The sequence below is a fragment of the Poecilia reticulata genome, chromosome 3 (assembly GCF_904066995.2).
Source record: "Poecilia reticulata chromosome 3, P_reticulata-male-v2, whole genome shotgun sequence".
Taxonomy (NCBI): Eukaryota; Metazoa; Chordata; class Actinopteri; order Cyprinodontiformes; family Poeciliidae; genus Poecilia; species Poecilia reticulata.
The window spans coordinates 23,638,578-23,665,875 of NC_088832.1; the positions used below are offsets into that span (position 1 = coordinate 23,638,578).

Genomic DNA, 27,298 nt, shown 5'->3' on the forward strand with positions numbered 1-27,298 from the left:
CCAACACCTCACACTGTAAACGCACCCATTTGTACCATTTTTAGTCCAGTTAGTATCTCAAATATCTTAGTAGACTTGAAATTAGACAAAACTAACTTTGCAGCCAGATGGAGGAGTTTGTTTTAAGCAAATAATTCCTTAATATTGGCAAAAAAGTAAGAGTTTTAAGTGAAATAATCTGCCAGTGGATCTAGTACTAAGACATTTGCACTAGGAACTAGACCAAAACAATTTGGTAAGATTTTGTGTTTTTGCAGAGCAGTAACGGTAAGATACTGGATTAGTGTCAGAACTACATACGCAAACTTATTTTCCTGCACCTTATTTTGAAATCACCCCTAAGTAAGTCATTATTTTAAATTTAAAAACAAAGCTTATTTCTAAATCAGTTTGATAACACCGAGGGACTCTTAAAATCTCCACAGTTTTAATAAATTATGCCCTAGCAGCTGTTTAATCCTTTGTTCTGTTCTTGTGCAGAATAACACATATATTTACCACAGAGATCACTTATTAATTGTTCTTTGTTTGAGAAATATTTAGTGTTTTTTTGGTGTTGAATCCTAAAACGTATAGTGGCCTTGTTGTCAGTTGGCTCTACTTGTAGATAGGCCAATACAGAGGGCATTAAATTAATAATATCTGCATTTCCAACTTTCATTGAGTTAACGGAATAATTCTACATCAGAAGTGCTGCTGTAGATGACGTGTAAAATAGTCTTTTTGCTCTCAAACATTGTGCGCATGTGCAAAATATGTAAACACTACCATGAAAGGTGTCCATAGAAATAAGTAAAAGTTTTTATTTAATACTATCCTTTGGATGGTGATTATTGAGTTAGTAAGGCTATCATATTTGATGATGCAAACCTTCTTTTCTGTTTCATTTGATGTAATATCAGTGAAAAATGTAAGAATAAAGTATTTAATGACATTTTAGCATTACTAACACATTACAACTTTTGTCAGATGTTACTATAAAATTTTCAGAGAACTTTTGTCATTTTTAATTTTTTGAAAGGTTTTACACAATAAACATGTAATTTAGATTTTAATTTCAACAATGAAAATAATTTTTTTTGCATTTCCTATTTTATTCTGCAGGTAATTCTTATGTTAGTGTTTTTAAGTGTTAAAATTAAAACTTAACTGCAAAAGAGGAACATTTTCTAACATTTTTATGTAAAAATTTGTGGCAACCATTAATTAGTTTAACCTATTTTAAAATATTTTCTTAAAACTTCTTTCATTCCAGATTTTGACTTTTAAAATGTTTTTAATTATTTCACTTTTTATTTCTTTGTATGTTTATTTAAAATTTGATGTTTTTTCCCATTTTTATGCTTTATGCTGTAGGTAGTGAAAAAGCTGCAGAGTCGTTTTTAAGTTTTCGGCTATAGACAGCATAATGGGGAGAGTGGCTGTGCTGGACCGGTGGTTTAATCTATGCAATCAAAGCTAAGCCAAAATGTTTTTGTCTCTATAAATAATAATGATAATAAATAATGACATATTGGATGCCTCTTTTTTTCTTCATTAGAATGTCATGTTGGTGACTGAAGCATGTTATGATGACCTCAACACATTTCTTCTGACAGGTTGGCAGAAAAAATGCTGTCCAGAATGTTTCTATAAGCTGACTAATTTCTATAATGCCTAATGTCTGCGTTGTGTTCATGTTAATTATTTCTGACATTTTTATGCTTTATGTTGTAGGTGGTGAAAAATGCTCTCCAGGGTAAACCGGGTGGACAAAGTATTTTGAATCACTGTGATGGTGAAACATACACAGGTGGGTCTGATTAGTTTTGCTCACACTTCTCTTTAAAATTTTTATTTATTATCCTAATGTGTCTGCTATTTATCCTGTTGTTCCTCCAGGCTGGGAAAACCAGGCATTCTTCTGTTGGTTCATGTGCTTCATCCTACATCCAAAGGCCACAAGAAGAATCCAAAACAGCTCATGTCAAACTGTGGACCATATTTTCAGATATGTGCAGGTATGTGGTTATTCTAATGATAATGATAATGTTATTCTGAATAAATTTACTAATTTTTATTATTCGTCATCTCGAAGCCAGGGTTGAAGCCTTCCTTATTGCCGTGGAACCAGGACAGCCCTTCCTCCTGCATGTTGGTGAAAACAAGAGCAGCACCAAAGACACTTCACCATCAATGATCACAAGATCATCCAAAGTAGCTTTTGATTAACTTTCAAAGCAAATGTCACTTTCCGTGCAAAGTACCATAAATTCCTCTGCAACTTCTGTAAATGAATCCAGCCTACAGTTTTCAACATGACAATTGAGGAGTTTAAGATCCTTGCTTTTGCTTTACCTGGCAGAGTGGACACTCTTTATTATGATGATCATTTAAATGCATGCTGTATCAATAAGAGGATTTGTTTTATGTTCTTCCAGTTAAGGACTTGGTTTATTACAGTCCCTGTGGCAAGCAGTTTTGTGCATGGTCAGCATTGAAGGCCATATTGTCTTTGAGAGGGTCCAGCCAACATTCCAGACTGGACAGTGTTGTCCATCTTCTTCATCTTCAGCCTCCAATATCAACATGAGGCAGCCTTTGGTTCATTCAACTATTCTTATAATTTTTTTTTACAATGACATGGTTTTAAAGTTCTAAAGCAAGTTAGGATTAACATTTGACAAATGTGGTGATGTTTTCTCTTTATGTAATTAAAAACAGCTTTATTAAGATATTGTACCACCTGTGTTCAGAATGCCACACTATTTATATGGGAATGAATTTTCCAATTTTTGATTTTGTTTTTTAGTCGCTTCATTGGGATTAGTCCAGAAAGGGGCACAAAAACCAGTCATGGGAAGATGGTATCCAAAAAGACAGGAAAGACCATTCAAAAGAAAGAGCAACAGTTAATGTTCAGGTTTCTACCCTCATCAAAAACCTGATGGACTTTGAGTGGCATCTCATTCAAGTTAGTTGTTGTCCTTTTCTTTTCTTTGAAATATTTCTGTTTCCATATTATTTAGGATCTAAATTGTATTGTCTTTTCTTTTCCCATGTTGGACGGTGCCTTCATCTTCATCTAACAAAGTAAGTGTCACTTGGACTCTTGAAAACCATTAATATTTCACATTTTCAAACCCTGTTAATACTAGAATTCTACATTATTTCAGCCATATTGAATTTTAGATTTTGGAAGTCCTTTTTCATTAATTTGCTTAGTGATAACCAAAGCATGGATATTTCCTTAAGAACTGTGTTTTAATGTTCATAAGATTGTAGAAATTGAGTTAAACCCAGTTTATGATGCTGTAAACTGAAATAAAAATTCTGTTCTGATGGTTACTTATCACATCCTCTGTTGTGTTATGTGAAGTTCTGACTATGCAGATTATGCATTTTAGAACCGCACCAATTGTAGCACTTCTAAGAAGCCTACACTGTGTTAAGAATATAAATTTAAAATATTCTAGTTTTAAAACTTAACATGTCTTGATTGAAATAGCCTAATTATAGTTTTCAGATTAATAACTTATTCTGCCCTATTAACCTTTATTTTACCTATAGTTACAGCAGATTGTTTGCCAAGATCTTTTTGAACTGCCTTTTGTCTGTGTGGGAAAACAATCAGGAGAATTTCCAGCTTTTACACTGATCTGTGAAAAGCCGTAAAACAGCAGGAGTCCGGGCCAGTAGAGGAGAAGTTCAGCTTCCAATCTGTTTAGACACAGGGGACAAATGGCTTTTGATCTTGGAAACAAATTGCAGGGAGTTTCTAACTTTAGAGAGGGTCAGAGACTGCTCCTGGTTGGATTAACAAAGATACGCCTTATTTGAATGAATTAAAGACAAGAATACGCCTTCACTATAAAACTTTCTACACAGGAGTAACAAATTAGATTTTGTTCTTGCAATTCTCCAGACGTCTTTGCTTTTCCTTCTTTCTTTCTTTCTTTCCTCCTTCTTTTCCATTTGTCTCAGGTAAATGAATGTATGTCTCTGTTGTTCAGCAGTTTCTGTTGTAATTTCATACATTGTCTTCTATTGGATTAAACTCTGTAATTCTGTGACGTCAACACTCATTGTTGTTTTCTGTGTGGCTTCACTTCGGCCTGCCGGGAGAACCTGGGATCCGTAAGAGCCAGATTTTTCCTAAATGTATTAAAACCTATAATATTCATCAACAACTGGGTTAGGTATTCATGATGTTCTATCGTAAAACTAAGACTGTACTTTAAAAAGTAGCATTTCAGTTTTCTTTGCAGTAGCTTACTCATAAAGTGAATGTAGTAGTAAAACTAAATTTACAGTAAAAATACTGGAACCTACAGACGCCAGTATTTGAAGGTATATTTACTTTCACCACTGTGTTTTACGGTGGCCAACAGGTACAAACACCCAGCAAAGACGAGAAAAACACATGCAACAAAAAAAGAGATGCAAACGAAAAATGCTGAGAACAGAAGTGATCCAGACCAGTAGGGGGAGTCGAACAAAGAACAGCTGTGTCCGAAGTCAGGTTTTGCATCCCTGGGTACTCGACAACCGGAAGAGAGAAGCTGTAGCTTTCAGCTAGCTGCTTAGCCTCTACCATGGGGTTATGTTGCTTAGCAGCGGTGACAACATCAATCACTCGAAGTATTTTTTTTCTCCTGATTTCTCTATTACTCTTCACCTTCTGTAATAAAGGTTGTTGCATATTAAAAAAATCTTAGTTTGATTCTAAAATGTTCAACCACATATAGCACTTTTACACAAGGAATGTAAGCAAAGTATCCCTTTTCAAATACTCTCCAAATCTCAGGTAAGACAATACAGTTTAATCAAACTATTGTGTTTTTAGGCTTAACTTTAATCAGTCAAAGATTTGTTCAGGAATAAATGAAATATTTGAGTAAACCAAAATATTACAACTAGATGTTACCTGACTTAATATCTGTGTTTAACTAACTGTTATTTGCGAAAGCCTAAATAAGCCAGGTGTTCTCCTGTGGAATATAATCCTGGACCAGCTGGCAGCAGGCGAGGGGAGCTGGGTGTTAATACAGCGGGAGCAGACACCTCCGAAAACGTTGGCGATGCACTGATGAACTGAGCAGAAATGTGAGATTTATACATCTACATTTTTGCCTACAAACACTGTTTAAATCATGTTAAGGTGGAGGCTAGGCAACTAGCTGAAGGCTACAGCTTCCCTGCAATACTCTCTGCCTTCGCAGGACCCCTCTTCTGTAGACCGGGTCGTTTCTCAAGCCCATGAAAGAATAAGCTTGAAAAGATGCAGACCCTGAATTCGGACACAATGCTCTAGTGGTCTAGAACGCTTATTTTTATATATTTTTTGCATCTCTTTTTTGTTTGCGTTTTTTCTTTGTTGTATTTGTTTTTCTCGTGTTTGCTGCACGTTTGCACCTGTCGACCTCTGTAGTATTTTAACGATTCTGTATTTTAGTTCTGCTGGGGTCCATATGGTTATGAGTATTTGTTATAAGTTGCATTGTGATCACTGTTATGTGTACAGGCATGGCCAAATGTTTTGAGAATGATTCAAATGTTAATTTTTGCAAAGTCTACTGCTTCAATTTTTATAATGGCAATTTGCATATACTCCAGAATCTTATAAAGAGTGATCAGCTTAACAGCAATTAATTGCAACATCAATATTTGCCTAGAAAATTTATTTTATCCCCCAAAACATATTTCAACTTCATTGCAGCCTTGCCTTAAAAGGACCAGCTAACATCGTTTCAGTGATTGCTCCATTAACACAGGTGTGGATGTTGATGAGGACAGGGCTAGAGATCAATATGTCATGATTAAGTAAGAATAACACCACAGGACACTTTAAAAAGAGGCTGGTGCTTGGTATCTTTGTTTCTTCTCTGTGAACCATGGTTATCTCTAAAGAAACATGTGCAGTCATCATTGCACTGCACAAAAATGGCCTAACAGGGAAGAGTATCGCAGCTAAAAAGATTGCACCTCAGTCAACAATCTATTACATCATCAAGAACTCCAAGGAGAGAGGTTCCATTGTTGCCAAAAAGGTTCCAGGGTGCCCATGAAAGACCAGCAAGTGCCAGGACCGTCTCTTAAAAGTGTTTTAGCTGCGGGATCGGGCTACAAGCAGTGCAGAGCTTCCTCAGGAATGGCAGCAGGCAGATGTAAGTGCATCTGCATGCACTGTGAGGCGGAGACTCTTGGAGCAAGGCCTGGTCTCAAGGAGGGCAGCAAAGAAGACACTTCTCACCAGAAAAAACATCAAGGACAGACTGATATTCTGCAAAATATACAGGTAGTGGACTTCTGAGGATTGGGTAAAGTCATTTTCTCTGATGAATCCCCTTTCCGATTGTTTGGGTCATCTGGAAAACAGCTTGTTCGGAGAAGACAAGGTGAGCGCTACCACCAGTCTTGATTCATGCCAACTGTAAAGCATCCTGAAACCATTCATGTGTGGGGTTGCTTCTCAGCCAACGGAGTTGGTTCTCTCACAGTCTTGCCTAAAAACACAGCCATGAATAAAGAATGGTACCAGAATGTCCTCTGAGAGCAACTTCTCCCAACCGTCCAAGAGCAGTTTGGTGATGAACAATGCCTTTTCCAGCATGATGGAGCACCTTGCCATAAAGCAAAGGTGATAACTAACTGGCTCAGGGAACAAAACATAGAGATTTTGGGTCCATGGCCTGGAAACTCCCCATATCTTAATCCCATTGAAAACGTTTGATCAATCATCAAGAGATGGGTGGACAAACAAAAACCTAGGAATTCTGACAAAATGCAAGCATTGATTGTGCAAGAATGGACTGCTATCAGTCATGATTTGGTCCAGAAGTTGATTGAGAGCATGCCAGGGAGAATTGCAGAGGTCCTGAAGAAGAGGGGTCAACACTGCAAATATTGACTTGCTGCATTAACTCATTCTGTCAATAAAAGCTTTTGTTACTCATAATATGATTGCAATTGTATTTCTGTATGTGATGAAAACATCTGACATACACACATGAAAACCAAAGGGCAGCAGATCATGTGAAAATACATTTGTGTCATTCTCAAAACTTTTGGCCATGACTGTAGCATGCTATGGGGTTCCCCTGTCTGACTCTGCTGACTTCCACTCACATGTGATGGACCTGTCATATGGGCGGGGGATCAGGGGAGCGGGAGGACCAGGACCAATGCTGATCTGACAGAACACCGGAAGAGCGGAGAGTTCAGTGTGTGCTAGCAGTGAAGCTACTCAGTTGAGTGTAACGGTGTGTTAGAGGTGCAAGCTGCAGCCTAAAGAATAGCAGTTTGCTCTTATTTCTAATAAACCCTGTTGGCGGTACTACATCTGCAGTGTGTTCGCGACAATACAGTATTTACTTCCAGTACACAACTTTAAAAGGTAATTACAGGATTGAAAAGGTGAATGTCCAGTAAATTACTGGTATCTATAGACGCCAGCTTTTTAATTTTATTTTTTTACCGTTTTTCTCAAAGAACGGTAAAAAAAAAACCTGGCGTCTGTAGCTACCAGTATTTTTATCGTTATTTCAGAAAAACGGTAGATTACCATTCTTTAAAAAAACTGCAAACTACTGGCAGCTACATACGCCAGTATTTTACCGTTCTTTCGCAAGAACGGTAAGCTATGGGCAGCTATAGATGCCAGAAGTTTAGCGTTCTTTCACAGTATCTATACCGTACTCGCATTGACGGTAATCTACTGTCAGGATTAATTACGGTCCAGCTACTGTGCATTTACAGTAAACTTCTGGCGTCTATAGCTGCCAGTATTTGACTGTAAATTTACAGGATTATTTCTGAGAGTGTGCATGTTCACTTCTGATGTAAAATAAAGACAAAAACTAAATAAATTACTTCTGGTGTTCCACTTCATGTCATTTAAAACTCATGTTTTTAGACTCAGTTCAGGGAAAATATCAACTGAACAAACTAAACCATGAGTGTAAAGACAATCAGTCAGGAAATGTTTCTTTTTCATGCATTTATTGATTTATTTTTCAATAGGTTAAGAGGTGAAGAGGAAGCTCCATTAGGGAGGTGAAGATCATGTGAGAAATAACAAAACAATTAATTTATTCTAATTCTATAAACGTGGATCAAACTGATGAAGATACAATTATAAAATTATATGTGAGAGGAAATTTGATGAAAATTTTATTTCACAATAGTTTATGTTTTATTGAATCCCAGTTTTTTGTTTTATCCACCCCACGTATTTACACACATCCAAGATTGCAACTCGTCCCTGACATGCATCTTCTCCAGCAGCATAAATCACACCATAAATCTTGCCGTTGTGCATCGCTGCTCCACCACAGTCACCCTGTAGAAAATTTTTTATTGATATATTTATGTTGTAAAACATAAATTCTTCTAATTGCTTTAGAGCGATATTCAAGAAACAAACTTACATAGCATATATCCTTGTTTGGTCCTGCAGCATAGAACATAAACCCACGACTCGGCACAACGACGGAAACATCAACAACATTCATGTTGACACACTGAAGATGTGATGGAATAGGAGCATCAATCACTGTAGAGAAACTTAAGAATTATAAAAATGTTCTTCACACAACCTTCTCTGTAGAGACAGAAACAAAGATTTTATTCTCATAACTTCAATATTTCTCTCACATCGCCGATTATTGGGGCCAGTTGTCGTTCCTCCCTCTCCTGCCAGCTGAACAGGATTGAATCTAAAACACAATACGAGTAAAATGCAAAAATACAAGACAATGTAGAAAATTTATTGTTATTTAGAACAATGAAGGAACAGAAAATAAATCCATGAAGGACTTCATCCACTGACACAGGAGTGTCCACCTCCAGTCCTCAGTGATGGTGTCCTGCGTCCTGTACATGTGTCTTTGGTCCAACACACCTGAGCTAAACGGGTTCTGGTTCTGCTGGTGGCCTGATTACCTGACTCAGGTGTACTGAAGCAGAGGCAGCAGAACTGGAGGAGCAGGACAGAAAACCTGAAGTTTTTGAACAGAGAAGGACTTACTTTCTAAGACGACGCTTGCAGTCTGGTAGCTGAGCAACTGGGACATCTGTTACCGGTGTCTGAAGCTTCAGTAACATGATGCCATGCTGGTGGTCGCCATGAGTATAAATCACAGGACCGTATCGGATTACCTGATTGTAATGTATAACCGTCCGTGGATGAACTTTTAACATTGCTACATTAGTCCTGCAGAAAAGGTTAGATTTTACCGAACAGACAGAAAACCTGATAATTGGCAGATAAAAGTGTCTTCATGTCTCTTTCCTACCATCCTGGCTCTGACGTCCAGCAGAGAGTTGAAGTCAGGATCCACTGACGGTGGATCAGAGATCCTCCACAGCGTCTCATATGAGTACCATTGCTGCTCTCCAGCCGAACATGATAAAGACGCTCTGTGTTATCACAGTTTTGACCTCCAATGATTCTCTTCTGCAGAGAAACACCTGAGTTCACTGAAACAGCTGAAGAAGAAAAAGGAGGACTTTACTCAGAAATCAGGTGCAAACATGGCTGCAGGAACAGAAAGAGGATAAACAATTAAAGATTAAAAAGCATCAGAGTTTATATGCAAAGGCGTTTCAGTCTGAAACAGAATCAGAGGGAAGTTTGAGAGTCAGAGAGAGCATCAGCCTCTGGAACCAGTGGAAGTGTATCCAGTTTCCCCAGTGTCTCCAGTGTTTCTGACTCACCCAGCCCCAACAGCAGCAGCAAAACCTTCAGCAGAGCCATTGCTGGTCCAGCTTCCTGTGAATGTTTGCAGTCCTGCAGCAGCTTTTAAACTCTGTTCACAACTTCCTGCTGGAAAAAAGCCACCAATCACAGGACAGACACTGATCTGTGCTGTCATCTACATACAGAGGAACTTTAACATCTTATGATTCTAAAGAAACTTGAATAAAGTTCTTGTTCCATTGACAGTTTATTTCAGTAATAACCCAACATTTCCCCTTATTAACAGGGCCGTGCAGAGAACACTAAAGGGGCAGGTGCTCAAAAAAGGGCACTTCTAACCGCATTCTAGGACAGAATGTTAACAAAGCCTCTCAGCTTTCAGAGTTTAATATACAATGATAAATTATAAAATTGTGAGATAGACAATCAACGCTAAGGAAAATCTCTATATAGAGCATACAACTATGCATATGTAAGAGATTTTATTAGTAATTTATTTCTGCAAGTCTGTTTTGTTATAGGAAAGTATTGCAATAATCAAACCCGCTACATAGCAAGATATGTACAGCTAGACCACCAGACATATTTTGTCTTTACAGAATTATAGTATTAAAAATATAAACAAGGGCACAATGCAACCTTATAGTGTACTGAAATCTATATAAAAAAGAGCTTCTTGTTTGCTACACTTGCAGAGGAGATGAAGATGGTCCATTCAGGAAAGCAGAGCTGCATCAACTAAAAACAAAAGCAAAAATGTAATTGTTAATGCATGTCACCATGAGAATAGCCTACTGAGTTTTGCTTAAAAAACTTTTTTAAATCAAAATCACACATTTTCGTCTTATAAAGTGAAAAAACTATTTGCAAATTTAGTTGCGCTTGTCATAAATCTTTTCTTGCTATTCTAAGTTTTTGTTTGTGACTCAAGTTTTGTTTGTGATTCTCACATGATGTCATGGGCAGGGCCTAAAATCTCAACAAAAGGTTTCTGATGTGTGCAAATAAAAGTTTATGTTTGGCAAATAACTTTTTAAGTTCACGAGACAAAAATTAGTTACTTAATTTAAAAAGAGTTTTTTAAACAAAGCTTTTTGTTTTTAAATAAGATATCATTACAATTACAAAAGTTTTGATTACAATTTTATTTTACTTAACTGAGGTTAGTTTTTTTCATTGGATAATGGGGTATATGCCACGGACTTCCGTTTTAGCACTTCCGCATTTTTTTGCCACAAAACTTTCTCATTCCTCGTTGACCGATCTAGTTCGTTCTGTACTCGTTCATCAGCGAGTAAGCGGAGGGAAAAAAATTACCTCATCTTGGGACCAGGTTACTGCAGAATATTGAGGGGAATTCATTGCAAATTAAAAATAATAATAATAATTAATAATAATAATAAAAATATTAAAATGAGCACTCTTTGCAAAATACAGTAAAAACAGTTTAGTGAGAACCAGCTAGATCCGATCAACGGCTGACTCTAAACCACATATGTCAAAGTCAAGGCCCGCGGGCCACATCAGGCCCGCAAATCAATTATCTATGGCCCCCTGAATGATATTTAATTACTATGAGAACCGGCCCGCAAGCCAGAGCCGCCCGCTCGTGTTTTGCCCCCAAACACTACATTTCCCATAATGCAACGGTAGCCCGCGAAGTGACTACAGCGCACCCAAACGGCTTCATTATTCATTATTCAGAGACACACCCCGAACATTGATGAACTTGTACAAAAGATGAGACACCTCCAAGTATCAGGCTCAGCCTCAGACAAGTGAGCATCACAGAGCAGCAACGTATTTTCAGTTTATAAGTTTCAGTTAAATTTTTACATTTGTTTCTACAAGACGTGATTTTTCTTTGAATGAAGTATTGTTTTGTCTGTGTGCCATATATTTTTGTATTTTATTTTATTTTATTTTATTTTATTTTATTTATTTTTCAGTTGAATGGATTCAGGTAAAATTGCAGATAAGAGCCATGAGAAAGAATACAACTGATTTGATTTATTTTTTTACTTTACTATTTGAAAGCAGTGATCGGTAGGATCATAGAGCAGCACAGTAATGCATTTTCAGTTTATAATGCATGCACTTTGATTTATGCATTTATCTTGATATTAAGAAACATATTTTGTTTTTAAAAACAATTAAATTTGTTGCTGTTTGCCTCTTGAAAAATGTTTTCCCTTGAAGTTACTGACAGAGCCATAACAAAATATTGCTTTATTCATTTAATCGTTAAATAATATACACTGTGTTAGGTCTTGGTTCAATAGGCTATGTGCAATCATTTCAATATGTTTTAATAAACATTAAACCAGTCCGGCCCTCGGCTTGTAGCAAATTTGTTTTTTTTTGGCCCTCTGTGTATTTGACTTTGACATCCCTGATCTATGCCATATCAACAGACTTCTGGATTCAAACGAATATGTTTGTCGATGTCCCACTGGATTCTATGGAGAATATTGTGAGCAGTGCATCGACAAAAGCATAATCCCAACACCGGACGCCATCTTTCCCCCCATTAAAACTGTACAGGACAGGCTGAAAATCCTAGAGGACGGCCTGAAAGAACTCAGATGTCACAATTTTTAGAAGATTTTCACAAAATCCTGGAAGAAGAAAGAAACCATGGCTCGACAGAATCCTAGCGCATCCCACTGTGATTCAATACATCACCACCAGATGGCGCCAAACTTCAGTCCTGCAAGTTGGAATATAGTCACGTTTCAGATTATGTTAATATTCACCAACAACTGAAATCTTCTGTTTTTTTGTTGACAGGAACTACTCATGTTTCTGAATAAATTCTGAATAAATGACTGAATTGATGATTTACTGCTTATTCTGAATAAAACACATTTAAATGCAAATATTTAAGTTGAATGTCTCTTTGCTCACCTGGTTTTGGTTCTGTTTAAGTTTAGAAGACGGAGTTAATAAACCAGATCTTTAATAGAATTACTCCAGAGTAGAAAAATATGTAACAAATCACATTTTGTTCAATAATAACAACGATATAGGAAATTAAACAAAATAAATTAATTAATTTCCCGAAATGTTTACTCTCAATAAATGAACAAAAACTAGTGCTTATTTAATGTTTCAATTATGAGTTCATTAAATTATTTTAAGAAAGCTGATTTAAAAAAGTAAAAAAATCACAGAATAATGTATTTCGCTTGTAACAAACCAGGTGACAACGAACCTGCAGTGCCATCAAGTGGTTAAACTGCAGCACTGCAGGACATTTTCAGATGAATAACAAAATGTAAGTTTAGGCTTTGTTATGTATATTTTATAAATATTGAAACCTTAATAAGTGGAGCTGGATGAATCCGTCCAAAGCAGTTTACCGTCTGGATAAGAAAGACTTTTCCCCCTCCACCAATCACAGCCGCTCTGTGAGGAAAAACCCGCCTGATAAAAGACACTTTGCGGCCGCATTTGCGCAGAATCGCGGTGCCGCGGCTGCGCAAATGATCAATTTTCTGGATCGTTTGTAGTAAGTTCGGTTATTGAAGTAATCTGAAAACAATCCTGCTTGTGTTTACTGCTGCTGTGTGTCAGTCCTGTCTCAGTCAAGCACTTAAATCTTTTTTTCGCGCTACATCATGGAAAGAGTGGAAGTATTCAGTGAGTGGCGGAGTCCTTCTCAGCCTCAGAGCCTCTAAAACATGTAAACTTTCACTTTTCCCCCTTTAAATTAGACTTTATTTCTCTGAGCTGCACACAGCTGGTGACACCTAGCAACGGTTGCTGAGCTGACGCAACGTTCTTGGATGGAATCTGGTCCTTTATGACATCACAGAGTTTTCTGAGTATTTTGTCTTTCCTTCTGCCACTTTCTTTGTGAGAGACAGTTGAAGTTTGGTGAGAGACTGAGATAGTTTGCGATTTAAACAAAATTTGCTTTACCTTCCGTTACAAATCCAAGAAGCTATGAGCCACTTAAAGAATCCAAAGCCTCTTGCATTACCGGCTTTAACCGGGATATGATCACACGATGATGGAGGAGTTTCTTTTGTCCTTTTCATTGGATCAGATATGGATTTGGTCATGGGGAAACCTGATTGTGACACAAAGTCCAGCTTGAAGGATCTGTTGTTGAAGTTACTGGATAAATGTTACACTTTTATTCTCTGCAATATCCCTAAACAGGACATCAGATCCCAAGATGTGGACACGATCTTGGGCAATGCGCTCCTAACATCATTTTCAGACATCTTTTCGATTACAGGGAAGATTCATCCCATGAGCTTTGACATTTTCAATGAGTTATTCATTAAATATGTCAAAAAATCGTTGAGCTCTGTCTGCTCCACGCACGATCCTGATACTTCTGTGGTCTGCCACTTGTCTTGGTCGGAGGCCGTGGATTCCATCTTTCCACATGCACTCCAGCTGACAGAGGAATTATTACTGATTTACCTTGAAGAAAATATTGAGACAGAACTAGAATTTGCTAAATACCTGCAACGGAGAAAAGAAAATCAGGAATCAGACTTGGAGATGGTGAATGAATTCATTTTGGAGGAACTTTCAAAGACCACTAATGAGAGGGAATCAGATCTAAAGATGGTGGAGGAATTTATTTCTCAGGAGTTTTCAGATCCCAGTTTAGAAATCTCAGATGATTCATTGGATGCTCTTCCACCAGCTGATAACCAAGGTTCCAGAGATGAAGAGGCTTCTGTGTGCTATCGGAAGAGCACCAGCTGAAAACCCAGGGTCCAGAGATGAAGAGGCTTCTGTTGTGCTATCGGAAGAGGCGCCAACTAAAAACCCAGGGTCCAGAGATGAAGAGGCTTCTGTTGTGCCTCTTCCCATAGCACAACAACAGAACGAAGCAGCTGGAGTCGAAACGAAGAACCACCTTCAAAATGACGGAAAAGATCAAGGCAAGGGAGTTTCACCAGCACCAGGACATAAAGAAACAAGAGTTTCATCAGTGGAAAACGTTGTTTCCACTGAGCAGCATCTCTCAGAGGAATCAACCCTCTCAAAAGGGATTCGGTTAGTTGATGCAGAGCTGGAGTCAGTGGTTACCACAGAGCTTGAGGAACCGCTGCCAGTGACCTCAGACGCAGAAAAGGAGGAGCAGCAGTCATCCATCATGCTGCTTATAATACCATCGTTACCAAGGCCATAACAAAATCTAGGACAACCTGCAAGTACAAACACCTCCAAAAATCACAGAGAGGTTGTCTGAGAAATCTGGGCCGAGGTCAAAGAGCAAGACCTGAAGAATATTCAAAGTAAACTGGACAGTCTCAGCAAAGACATTCTGAGAGAAGTCACCAAAAAGATAGGCTGCTCAAGAAAAGACATTTCTTACTGTTGGGCTTAAACAACTCTATGGTAGACGAGGCATTAATTTCTATTTGTAAAGAAAAATAGTAAAAAAAAACAAGAAACCCAACCTCATCAAACATTTCTGGACCTCTATAGGCAAGACTTTCAAGTCCTATAGATAATTTTCTTATTTTTATCCCATCCTATAACACAAATGTATGTTGGTGTTTACTGTTTCCCCTGAGACAGACTGGCGACCTGTTATGTAGCGACTTGTTATGTATTCTCATTTGCACAATATTTTGGTCAATTCAAACACAAAGGGTTCAATTGTTAGGGGCTGCACAGTGACACAGTTGTCTTGCAGCAAGAAGGTCCTGAGTTTCATGCGTGGGTTCTCTCCGGGTGCTCCGGCTTCCTCCCACAGTAAAAAAAAAAGCCTGTCAGGTTAATTGGTCTGTATAAATTATCAGTGTGTGTGTGGACATTTGTCCAGACTGTCTCTGTGTTGCCCAGAGACAGACTGGTGACCTGTTATTATATAAATCTAATTTGCCCAATTTTTTGGTCAATTCAAACAAAAAGGGTTCAATTGTTAGGGGCTGCACAGTGATGCAGTAGAAAGAGCTGTTGCATTGCAGCAAGAAGGTCATGGGTTCAAATCCTGGGCCGGTGTATTTCTGCATGGAGTTTGCATGCGTGGGTTCTCTCCGGGTGCTCCGGCTTCCTCCCACAGTAAAAGAAAAAGCCTGTCACATTAATTGGTCTGTATAAATTCTCAGTGTGTGTGTGTGTGTGTGTGTTTGTCCAGTCTGTCTCTGTGAATAACCAGCAGAGCAGGAGTTTAAAATAAACTAATCAACCACCGCTGTGTTCAGGGAGGCTTATTAATAATTGGAAAATAATATCAAATATATATACTTTTCTACTTATGTATATAAATAAACTGGCTGAAATATTTGCCAGCTACTATGAAAGTGTGTATATATATATACACTGCTCAAAAAAATAAAGGGAACACTTAAACAACACAATATAACTCCCAAGTAAATCAAACTTCTGTGAAATCAAACTGTCCACTTAGGAAGCAACACTGATTGACCCAACGAGGGACCCTGTTGCCAATCAGTGTTGCTTCCTAAGTGGACAGTTTGATTTCACAGAAGTTTGATTTACTTGGAGTTATATTGTGTTGTTTAAGTGTTCCCTTTATTTTTTTGAGCAGTGTACTTATGTATATAAATGAACTGGCTGAAATATTTGCCAGCTACTATGAAAGTATATATATATATATATATATATATATATATATATATATATATATATATATATATATATATATTATATATATATCACTTGTATTGCCGAGGAGGGTGAGAAGGGAATTTTTTTTTTTTATATATATATATACACACACACTTTCATCATAGTGTGTGTATATATACACACACATATATATATATAAAAAAAAAATTTCCCTTCTCACCCTCCGCGGGTGGTCTGTTTCATCCTCTGAGCTCGGGTCCTCTACCAGAGGCCTGGGAGCTTGAGGGTTCTGCGCAGTATCTTGGCTGTGCCTAGAACTGCACATTTCTGGACTGAGATGTCTGATGTTGTTCCTGGGATCTGTTTGAGCTACTGCTCCAGTTTGGGGGTGACTGCCCCGAGGGCCCCAATGACCACAGGCACCACTGTGGTCTTCACCTTCCAGGTCTTTTCCAGTTCCTCCCTGAGGCCCTGGTATTTCTCCAATTTCTCATGCTCCTTTTTTCTGATGTTGTAGTCACTTGGTATTGCTACATCCACCACAACGGCTTTCCTCTGTTCTTTATCCACCACCACAATGTCCGGTTGGTTCCCCATTACCATCTTGTCTGTCTGGATCTGGAAGTCCCACAGATCTTAGCTCGGTCATTCTCCACCACTTTTGGGGTTTTTCCCACTTTGATCTCGGGGCTTCCAGTCCATATTCTGCACAGATGTTCCTGTACACTATGCCCGCCACTTGGTTATGTCGTTCCATGTACGCTTTCCCTGCCAGCATCTTGCACCCTGCTATTATGTGCTGGACTGTCTCAGGGGCCTCCTTGCACAACCTACACCTTGGGTCTTGTCTGGTGTGGTAGATCTGAGCCTCTCTGGTGTTTAGGGCCTGTTCCTGGGCGGCCAGGATGAGAGCCTCTGTGCTGTCCTTGAGTCCAGCTTTCTCCAGCCATTGGTAGGTTTTCCTGACATCAGCCACTTCAGTTATTTGTTGGTGGTACATCCCATGTAGGGGCTTGTCCTCCCATGATGGTACTTCCAGCACCTTGTCTTCTGTTCCCCATTGCCTGAGACATTCGCTGAGCACATCGTCCGTTGAGGCTTTGTCCTTGATGTATTTATGGATCTTGGATGTTTCATCCTGGACAGTGGCTCTCACACTCACTAGTCCTCTGCCTCCTTCCTTACGGCTCGTGTACAGTCTCAGGGTGCTGGATTTGGGGTGGAACCCTCCATGCATGGTTAGTAGCTTCCTAGTCTTAACATCCGTGGCCTTCATCTCTTCCATTGGCCAGCTAATTATTCCGGCAGGGTATCTGATTACTGGTAAGGCATAGCTGTTTATTGCACGGATCTTGTTCTTGCCATTGAGCTGGCTTCTCAGGACTGCCTTATTCGTTGGAGGTATTTGGCTGTGGCTCCTTTCCTTGTGACCTCATCGAGGTTGCTATTTGCTTGTGGTATTCCCAGGTACTTGTAGCTGTGCTCTATGTCTGCTATTGTTCCTTCTGGGAGTGAGACCCCTTCTGTGTGGGCGACCTTCCCTCTCTTTGTAACCATCCGACCACACTTCTCTAGTCCGAATGACATCCCAATGTCAGTGCAATAGATCCTGGTGGTGTGGATCAGTGAGTCGATGTCTCGCTCGCTCTTGCGTACAGCTTGATGTCATCCATGTAGAGGAGGTGACTGATCGTGGCCCCATTCTTGAGCCGGTATCCGTAGCCAGTCTTGTTGATGATTTGGCTGAGAGGGTTCAGGCCTATGCAGAACAGCAGTGGGGACAGAGCATCTCCTTGTATATGCCACATTGATGGACACTTGTGCAAGTGGTTTGCAGTTGGCTTCAAGGGTGGTTTCCACAGCCCCATCGAGTTTGCAATGAAGGCTCTTAGAGTCCTATTGATGTTGTACATCTCTAAGCATTCAATGATCCAAGTGTGTGGCATTGAGTCGTAGGCTTTCTTGTAATCAATCCAAGCGGTACACAGGTTGGTGTGTCGGGTTTTGCAGTCTCGGGCGACTGTGTGGTCTACAAGGCGTTGGTGTTTGGCTCCTCTGCTATTTATGCCTATGCCCTTCTGTGCCTTGCTCATGTATTTATCCATGTGCCCGCTTATCTTAGCCGCTATGATGCCTGACATGAGCTTCCATGTTGTAGAGAGACAGGTTATTGGCCGATAGTTGGATGGGACTGAACCCTTCGAGGGTTCCTTCTGTATCAGGATTGTGGCCCTTCAGTTAACCATTCAGGGTGAGTCCCATTTTGTAGAAGCTGGTTCAGTTGAGCTGCCAGTCGCTCATGGAGGGCAGTGAGTTTCTTAAGCCAGTAGGCATGGATCATGTCAGGTCCTGGTGCTGTCCAGTTTTTCATACCCGAGACTCTGTCTTGGACATCTGCCACAGTGATGGTTACCGGGGCTTGTTCCGGGAGGTTGCTGTGGTCCTCTCGTAGAGAGGACCACAGCAACCACTGTGCATTGCTGTTGTGGGACGCCTCCCTTTCCCATATGCCTTTCCAGTATTGTTCAGTCTCCAGCCTGGGTGGGTCTGCTCTGTTGTTATTACCCTGCCATTGAGAGTACACTTTAGCTGGTTGGGTGGCGAAGAGCCGGTTAATCCTCCTGGCTTCATTCTCTCTCATGTATCTCTTTAGGCGGCTGGCCAAGGCTTGGAGCCTTTGTTTGGTAGTTTCGAGTGCTTCAGGTATGGGCATCTAGGTGTACTTCTTGGGTACTGATCTTTTCATTGCACCCCTTTGGAGCTCTGACAGTTGACTCACTTCCCTCCTTGTTATCTTGATCTTAGCCTCTAACCGTCTTTTCCATGGTGGGTATTGGGTCTCATGGTTGCTCTTATAACCAAGCATCTCAAGGATCACTGATGCTCAGTTGTATATCAGCTCATTGGTTTCTGTTATGGTGTGGTAGGGATCGTTCTCAATGCTGCATTCACATCTTCAATGAGACTTTCTGATGGTACTTCACTCAGCCGTTGTAATTGGCGTCGGGGTCGTCTGGTGTTCATTCGGCCATGATTCTCTCTCTCAGGTCATATATATATATATATATATATATATATATATATATAACACACACACACACTTTCATAGTGTGGTATATATATACACACACACACTAAAGCTACTTTCACCCCTGCCTGGAACATTAGGCACCAGCGCCTCCAGACTTTATAAGGATAAAGGGTGTACAGAAAATGGATGGGTTCAGTTTTAAGTTTTGTCTAGACCTTTTTGAGATTAATTTCAAAATTTCTGAGTTTTTGGCAGGCGTTTTTTCTCTATCTACTATGGCTCTAATATGCCATCATAACTGGCATATTAGTTATGCCAGTTATAACTAATATGCCCAGAACCAAGAAGTCCTGGGTTCAATTCCTGGGCAACGCCTTTCTGCATGGAGTTTTTGTGTTCTTCCTGTGCATAGTGGGTTCTCTCCGGGTACTCCGGCTTCCTCCACAGTCCAAAACATGACTGTCAGGTTAATTGGTCTGTATAAATAAGACGCAGCCAGAAATGTTTGAAAGATTTAATAATTTTTCATGTTTCTCCAGAACTTTCTCTCAGTCTCATTTCCTCAAACCAGTTTCCAGGTTTTCCACATGAACCACAGATAGTTCGTTGGGGTTGACGTCTCACTCTGACAGGAATCCGTGGACTATCCTCTGCCTCCCCCTGGTGGTGGTTGTCAGTTCCTGCGCTGCTCCTGGTCTTTTCTGCGCTGTTTTTCCTTCTGTTTCTCCAGTTTGTCCAGAGCTTTCCTCTCTTTCTCCGCCGCAGTTTGGACGTCTTTGATGCGGCGCTTCAGAGCGCTGCGGTCGGTCGAACTGAGCATGCCCAGACCCTGCAGGGGAAAGAGACAGCAGAGGGTCAGAGTTCCTCTGGAGGGGTGATCACATCATCAGCACCCTCCTCATCGTCACCTTCAGCTTGGAGCTGTCCATCTGCAGGAGCTGCTCTCCATCAATGTCTCTGGCGCTGAACTCTGGGATGTACTGCTCCATGTGGAGTCCTCGGAGCCACTGACAAACCTCCTGGGTCGACCAGGAGGAGATGGAGGAGGAAAGCTCATCACAGGGCTGAGGAGGAGGAAGAGGAAGAGGAGAGGTTTGTAAAGTTACACACTAAAAAGTCTGTCATTGAGGGCTGCACAGTGATACAGTTGGTGCTGCCTTGCAGCAAGAAGGTCCTGGGTTCAATTCCTGGCCAACGTCTTTGTGCATGGAGTTTTCATGTTCTCCCTGTGCATGGTGGGTTCTCTCTGGGTACTCTGGCTTCCTCCCACAGTCCAAAAACATGACTGTCAGGTTAATTGGTCTGTATAAATTCTCTCTAGGTGTGTGTGTTTGTAATACCTTGTGGGGATGATTTTCCTGACACATACTATGTTGTGGAGACCAGTTGCTCCTTGTGGGGACCGAAGCCTGGTCCCCACAAGGGGAAACCCTGTTTTTGGGTCAGGGGTCAAAGTTAGGACTAAGGTGGGAATTGGTCAGGGTTAGGAAAAGGGCAAAGGTGGTTTAGGCTGTAGAAATGAATGGAAGTCCACTAGGGACAGGCGTGCGTGCGTCGTGCGTGCGTGTGTCGTGCGTGCGTGCGTCGTGCGTGCGTGCGTGCGTGCGTGCGTGCAGACGGATGGAGGGTCTGTCATTCTGTCATTGAGTAAAAAATGTCAGTGTTCATCTTTCAAAGTCATATTTTCACCATATTATTCCTACATTTATAAATGTCAGAAATCCAAACTAAATATTTAATTCACAAGCTAAATATTTAGTTTACAAACTGTACATTTAACTGTCCAATCAAACATTTAAGAAACTCTTTAGTTTCCAGCTAATGGTTTAAATCTGAGCTAAATACTTAGTTTTCAAACTGTTTGTTTCAGATTCCAGCTAATCATAATCATTTCATGCTGATGTGCTAAAAGTTTTAGTATTTCTATTTAATATTAACTGCAAACTTATATCAAACTATCCCAACATAAGATGCTCAACATTCTCGATTTTGATTTATTACTGTTAAGATTTATTCTGTTATTACTTTGTTCTTCTAATATTATTATTTTGACTCCATTATCACATGACAGTATTCTTGTCATATTATGACGTTATTCTCATAAATAAATATATTTAAAAATCCTGGCCTGGCCTTCAGAGCGTCACCTCATCAGAGGACTGGGACAGGGTGTGGTACGGATGGGAGGATCTGGAGGACGACTCTGGAGGAGGAGAGGTGGAAGAGGAGGTGGGAGGAGGAGAGAACTCCTCACTGAGAGCCGACTCCTGGACAGAGAGCAGAAACAACATCAGTATAAATTATATTCAGTTTTTAATTGCAAGTCATTTAAAAATCACAATTTCTTCTGCATGAAAACTATTTTATTAGAGCTGAAACAAACAAATTATTTTAGTGATTTATTAATCTATTATTCTGACGATTAATCACTTAATCTTTAAAAAAAAAAAAGTTGGAATTTTCTCCACATTTTTCATTGACTGCCTTTTTACTCAACATTAGAAATACATTTAATTTTTAATTTAATTTTTTTTTTAGTAATAATTTCTATGTCATTATAATATAAAAAACCACACAATTTCGCGATTAAGTGATTGTTTTTTACAATAATATATTTGATATGTATGTAGAAATTATTTTACTGATAAAACAAACAAACAAAAAATTGCTCTTGGGGCCCCCTGGTGGCCGCGGTAGGTACCGCACGCTTCACCGGTTTCATAAGCTGCCATGCAACGTGTGGAGCATCCAAACGTCCAAGTCAGAAGTTAAGAAAGCAAAACAATGTCTCAAAAGGGGCTTATCCTCCAGGGAGGGAGAAAAGAAAGAGGAAGAATAGAAAAAAGCCAAGATGTAATGATTTGTAAAAGATTAGTAAAGCTGCTGATAGAAAATTAGCTTTCAGGGTCCAATTAGCTTTCAACAGCCAAACATTTTTGCTAGGGTCTTTGTGTTTGTGTGAGACTGAGTTTAAACTCTAAATGAGTTGATTCTCATGGTGGCTCTGTATATTTCTGAGGTATTTTTGGCGGCTTTGATAATGTTTTATAACAATAATTGAAACTTCTCAATGTTGACAAGGTCTAGCAAAATGTTTTCACGTCAGGCTACATGGCTGCTACATCGACGAGCTGCTCTATGCTGTAGTTGGGGATTTGTTGTTTACTGCTGAGCAAAATCATTTTGTGGCTAAAACAAACATTTTTAAATTTTTTTCAACTTCTCAGTTATGTGAAACTTCTGTTAAAATCATTTGAAGGCATAAAATCAGTCCAGTACCGGCACCGGTCCACATTCTCAAGGGAGAAAGACTCACCTGGTATAAATTACATTTTAGCTATTGGAGTAACGCTTAATTAATTTATTTAATCAAAGAATGTCATGAATATGTAAATCAGTAAATGTCTAAATAATTAACAAAAACCTTGAAGTATAATCATCTCAGGATGAATTATTGTTCTTAACATTCAACAGACGTAAAGGAGATAATACTCTGAATATTAATGTCTCAATATGACGCAAAATGTATCAATAAAAACAGACTGATTTTAAAAAATGTCTAAAGAAATATAAAGTTTTAAAAGACAAGCTGCAGTCTGAGAGCTTCTTACCTCTCAGGTGAGTCTGAGGAGAAAACCTGGAGCTGCTCTTCTGTCCAGATGATAAAATGTTTCTGAAAACGGTTCAGACAGGTGGGTATTTACCCACTTTACTGAGTGGGCACACACCCAGTCAGGGAAACACCTGAGTGGGTGTTACCCTGACTTCATTTAAATCTTTGAAGATGGAAAACTGTTTTACTTTCTTATTAACATGTTTTGTAGAAAATAAGAAGTTAAATTGTGTTTTTAATGTTTGTTTTTTAGTAAAACTCAGAATAAACTGATTTCTGTGTTTATTTTATGAATAGAAGATAATCCAAAATTAAACATTTACAAACAAAAAATTAAAACATTTTATTATGGTTATGGTCAGATAACAGCTGAAAATTAATCTTTAATTTTAATGTTCTTATTTTTATAAAATATAGTCTTTTGTCTTTATGCACAAATATGTATTCAAATTATGTAGTTTTTAAAATCCTACATAGTCGCACATTCCTTAGATCTGATAACATAAAATCATAACTTTGTTCTTACTGTACATGTTGGTTTTTGTTGGTTTTTATTTTTTATATAAATATATTTTAAATCTTTCTGTGATTCCTCTTTGCTGAGTTTTATGCTGGAGGCTGAAATCCGGTTGAACAGGTTTAGATATAAACAAACTGGATGATGATGATGATGTTGGAATTCCAAAGAAATTCCCGAATGAACCTTCCCATAAATCCGATGATTTCTTGTAACTCAGCATCTTTCTCCTCTCCACAGTTTGGATTATTTATTTTAGTGATCAGGTCTGAATCTTATTGGTTTTTTACCAAAGATTCTCAGTCAGATCAAATAAAATGTCTCTTTATCTGAAGTGTGTTTGAATATTTAGCAACTAAAGTGTAAAAATTAAAAAGCAGAAAGATCCAAAGTGTCACAAGCCTGTTATCTGTTATTTAAAAATGTGGAAGTGATGGATTTTTTTATTGCAGAGATTTCAAAGGACCAAAGTGAGGAAAAGTTTACAAAGTACGAATACTTTTATGTGGCTTTAGCTCTACAGACTTTATTGAAAGATTAAGTAAATGTTGATTATTATGGCTTGGACTCAACAGTAACTTTAATCAATCAACACGTCAATCAGAACATTTCCAGCTCCAGACTGAATCTGGGAAGGAGGAGCGACTCTCAGTCCTTTACATTAAGGTCAGCTGCATCAGTCCAGCAGAAAGCAAAGGTTTCCTCTGACAGGTTCTGCTCACCCATCTGGACCTCTGTTTGCTCCTCAAACATCTCTCAGGTCAGCAGAGTTTATATTCACATTTTAATCAGGTCTTGGCTGCAGCTGCTTTCATGGTTTATTTATTTTGATCCTGAGATAAGAAGAAGTTCCAGCTGACAGAGAATAAAACCATCAGAGCAGCAGGTAACTCACCAGGTTGTTTATGATTGGTGTTTTTGCTTGATCAAGATTTCAGGAGAAGAAAACTTTGTCTTGGAAGTTCATTCACTTAAAGACGACGTCTGACGTCTAAATGTGGAGAAAAAGTTAAAGATGCTTCCTGTCATATATCTAATTCAACACAATAAGAATAAAATCAACTGGAATAAGTTAAATGGTCTTCATCAGAACAGTAACTTGGTATCAAGTGATGATGAAGAAAGACTCAGACTCAGCTGAAATATTTGCCAGCCTCTATGAAAGTTCAGGAGCCGAGTCCAGTGTGTCCAATCTTCACCGCTACCTGACAGTGGACAGCACGTCTCTTTAGCGGCTTGTTCTGGAAGGGGATGTTTGTCAACCACTTCTACTGGAAACTGATGGGTTTCAACACAATGAACAAAGATGATGAACATGTAGAGATGTTCAGGAAGGTTTATGAAGCTCAGTATGCAGCCATAGACTTCTGCCTGCAGAACTATACAGATTACATGAAGAAAGATGTGGAGGAGACAGCCAAAGGACTCAGTGCTGATGACAAAATGGCCATTGCTCTTAAGGTGAAAACATTTCTGGACAGTAAGTATCACTGATATAACTGACTGGTGATGGTAACAACAAGGCAGACAAAAACAATCATGTTGTGTTTGATGCAACTGAGATTGCAGCGGGAGAAATCAATTTGCTTGTGAGCCACACACTGCTAATCTGTCAAATGAAACATGTATTAGGAAAACTACAGAAACACGTTTCAGCAATAAATGCTGCACAGAAATCAAAATAGACCAATGTGTGGAAGGCTATGGAGCCGCATATCCCGAATTCACTGAATATGCCAAGGCAACACATGTCACCTACAATGAGGACTTTGCAGAGGTGCCGATGCCTCTGCATCAGGTGGGATGTGTAAGGATTTCCATACATTTCTCCAGGAAGTTGCCCACCTGCACAGATTATCTATGCCACATATGTCAAAGTCAAGGCCCGCGGGCCACATCAGGCCCGCAAATCAATTATCTATGGCCCCCTGAATGATATTTAATATGAGAACCGGCCCGCAAGCCAGAGCCGCCCGCTCGTGTTTTGCCCGCAAACACTACATTTCCCATAATGCAACGGTAGCCCGCTAAGTGACTACAGCGCACCCAAACGGCTTCATTATTCATTATTCAGAGACACACCCCGAACATTGATGAACTTGTACAAAAGATGAGACACCTCCAGTATCAGGCTCAGCCTCAGACAAGTGAGCATCACAGAGCAGCAACGTATTTTCAGTTATAAGTTTCAGTTAAATTTTTACATTTGTTTCTACAAGACGTGATTTTTCTTTGAATGAAGTATTGTTTTGTCTGTGTGCCATATATTTTGTATTTTATTTATTTATTTTTCAGTTGAATGGATCAGGTAAAATTGCAGATAAGAGCCATGAGAAAGAATACAACTGATTGATTTATTTTTTACTTTACTATTTGAAAGCAGTGATCGGTAGGATCATAGAGCAGCACAGTAATGCATTTTCAGTTTATAATGCATGCACTTTGATTTATGCATTTATCTTGATATTAAGAAACATATTTTGTTTTTAAAAACAATTAAATTTGTTGCTGTTTGCCTCTTGAAAAATGTTTTCCCTTGAAGTTACTGACAGAGCCATAACAAAATATTGCTTTATTCATTTAATCGTTAAATAATATACACTGTGTTAGGTCTTGGTTCAATAGGCTATGTGCAATCATTTCAATATGTTTTAATAAACATTAAACCAGTCCGGCCCTCGGCTTGTAGCAAATTTGTTTTTTTGGCCCTCTGTGTATTTGACTTTGACATCCCTGCTCTAAACCAATCAGCTACTGATTCTAAGCAGCGATGGGGTATATGCCATGGACTTCCGTTTTAGCACTTCCACATTTTTTTGCCACATAGAATGGTGGCAGGCAACAGTACAACACCTAGACATTTCAAACCAAACTAGATTATTCTGTACTAACAGCAGAATAAATAAAACATTTGTGAAACCTTCTAATTGATTTGTGAAATTTGTAAAATGTCAGTAATAGATTCCAGAATGCATTAGATCTCAATTATTAATTTAGCATTATTTGTGATTTTAACTTTCCCCTTTCTTTCTTTCTAACAAATTGAGTTGGATGACTAGAATATATTGAATTGGTTAAACTTAAATTAAGGTGGATAAACTTAATTGAATTGCTTGTTACCTATGGAAGCAATTCAATTAAGTTGGTTCAACTATATAGTGTAAGTTTTGAGTTAAATGAACACAAAAAAGTAAGTTGGCATAGCAAAAGCAAAAGAATTAAGTTAAATTCATGTAAATAAGTCCATAAGATGAACTTCAGCCAAAAAACACTTTTTAGACTGCAGTTGCTCTTTTTCCGTTTTGTATACAGTATTTGCTTATACAGTATTTTTTTATTTTTACCTTAATGCTTACCTGGTCAGTTGAGGTGGAAATGTACATCCTTTTGATTACTGACAAAATGTCAGAACCACATGGACTGAGCTGGTTACATCAGATTAGTCTGAATCTTTATTTCTCATTAAAACGACTTCTTGTAATTTTAAGACATTATTATAAAATTGCATCTTTATTCTGCTGTAACGATGGATGCATTCTTGCAATTAAAAATTCCACAATGTGAAAAACATAAATGTAACTAAAATGTCCTTTGTAAAAGAAACTATGAATCTTGTGATTTTATAGACATGAAATGTTACAAGAAATTCATAAGGAACACTCTGTTATGGACAAAAGGACTCTGTCTTTTCTCTGTTTTATCTGCTCACGTACACGACTGTAGGCTGACAGAACCACAACATTTAAGACTGACGACAGTCACACATAAAGAAAAACTGATGAAGGCATGAAACACCTTATAGAGGAAGCAGAATGAGGAGAAAATAAAGCAGAACTTGCTCCACAATCTTTGCTTCACTTGGTGTCTCCCATAAGGTGAGCTGAGTGGAGC

The 27,298-nt window shown here is 38.8% G+C and overlaps 2 protein-coding genes and 1 pseudogene across 2 annotated transcripts; 1 reads left to right on the plus strand and 2 right to left on the minus strand.

Annotated features, from left to right (window-relative positions):
- Positions 1 to 7,969: 7,969 nt before the first annotated feature.
- Positions 7,970 to 9,847, minus strand: LOC145551128 (serine protease 1-like). The gene is made up of 6 exons (XM_081605291.1): positions 9,697 to 9,847; positions 9,276 to 9,468; positions 9,008 to 9,193; positions 8,635 to 8,696; positions 8,409 to 8,533; positions 7,970 to 8,320 (listed from the first exon to the last, which is right to left on the minus strand). Exons 1-6 carry the CDS (start codon positions 9,734 to 9,736, stop codon positions 8,174 to 8,176), a joined length of 753 nt encoding a protein of 250 aa, XP_081461417.1. The 5' UTR covers positions 9,737 to 9,847; the 3' UTR covers positions 7,970 to 8,173.
- Positions 9,848 to 19,777: 9,930 nt separating this feature from the next.
- On the minus strand, positions 19,778 to 21,697 carry LOC145551129 (sterile alpha motif domain-containing protein 14-like). Its single transcript, XM_081605292.1, has 3 exons — positions 21,425 to 21,697; positions 20,186 to 20,341; positions 19,778 to 20,106 (listed from the first exon to the last, which is right to left on the minus strand). Exons 1-3 carry the CDS (start codon positions 21,566 to 21,568, stop codon positions 19,951 to 19,953), a joined length of 456 nt encoding a protein of 151 aa, XP_081461418.1. The 5' UTR covers positions 21,569 to 21,697; the 3' UTR covers positions 19,778 to 19,950.
- A 2,718-nt stretch (positions 21,698 to 24,415) lies between these two features.
- LOC145551000 (uncharacterized) lies at positions 24,416 to 25,521 on the plus strand (annotated as a pseudogene).
- The last annotated feature ends 1,777 nt before the right edge of the window (positions 25,522 to 27,298 follow it).

Coding starts and splice junctions, on each gene's coding strand:
- LOC145551129 (XM_081605292.1), bottom strand. CDS start 21,568: ATGTTGTTTCTGCTCTCTGTCCAGGAGTCGGCTCTCAGTGAGGAGTTC. Junction 20,342..21,424: donor TGTCCCAGTCCTCTGATGAG/GTGACGCTCTGA, acceptor CCTCCTCCTCAG/CCCTGTGATGAGCTTTCCTC. Junction 20,107..20,185: donor TGGACAGCTCCAAGCTGAAG/GTGACGATGAGG, acceptor TTTCCCCTGCAG/GGTCTGGGCATGCTCAGTTC.
- LOC145551128 (XM_081605291.1), bottom strand. CDS start 9,736: ATGGCTCTGCTGAAGGTTTTGCTGCTGCTGTTGGGGCTGG. Junction 9,194..9,275: donor TGGACGTCAGAGCCAGGATG/GTAGGAAAGAGA, acceptor CCTTTTCTGCAG/GACTAATGTAGCAATGTTAA. Junction 8,697..9,007: donor TGCAAGCGTCGTCTTAGAAA/GTAAGTCCTTCT, acceptor ATTGTGTTTTAG/ATTCAATCCTGTTCAGCTGG.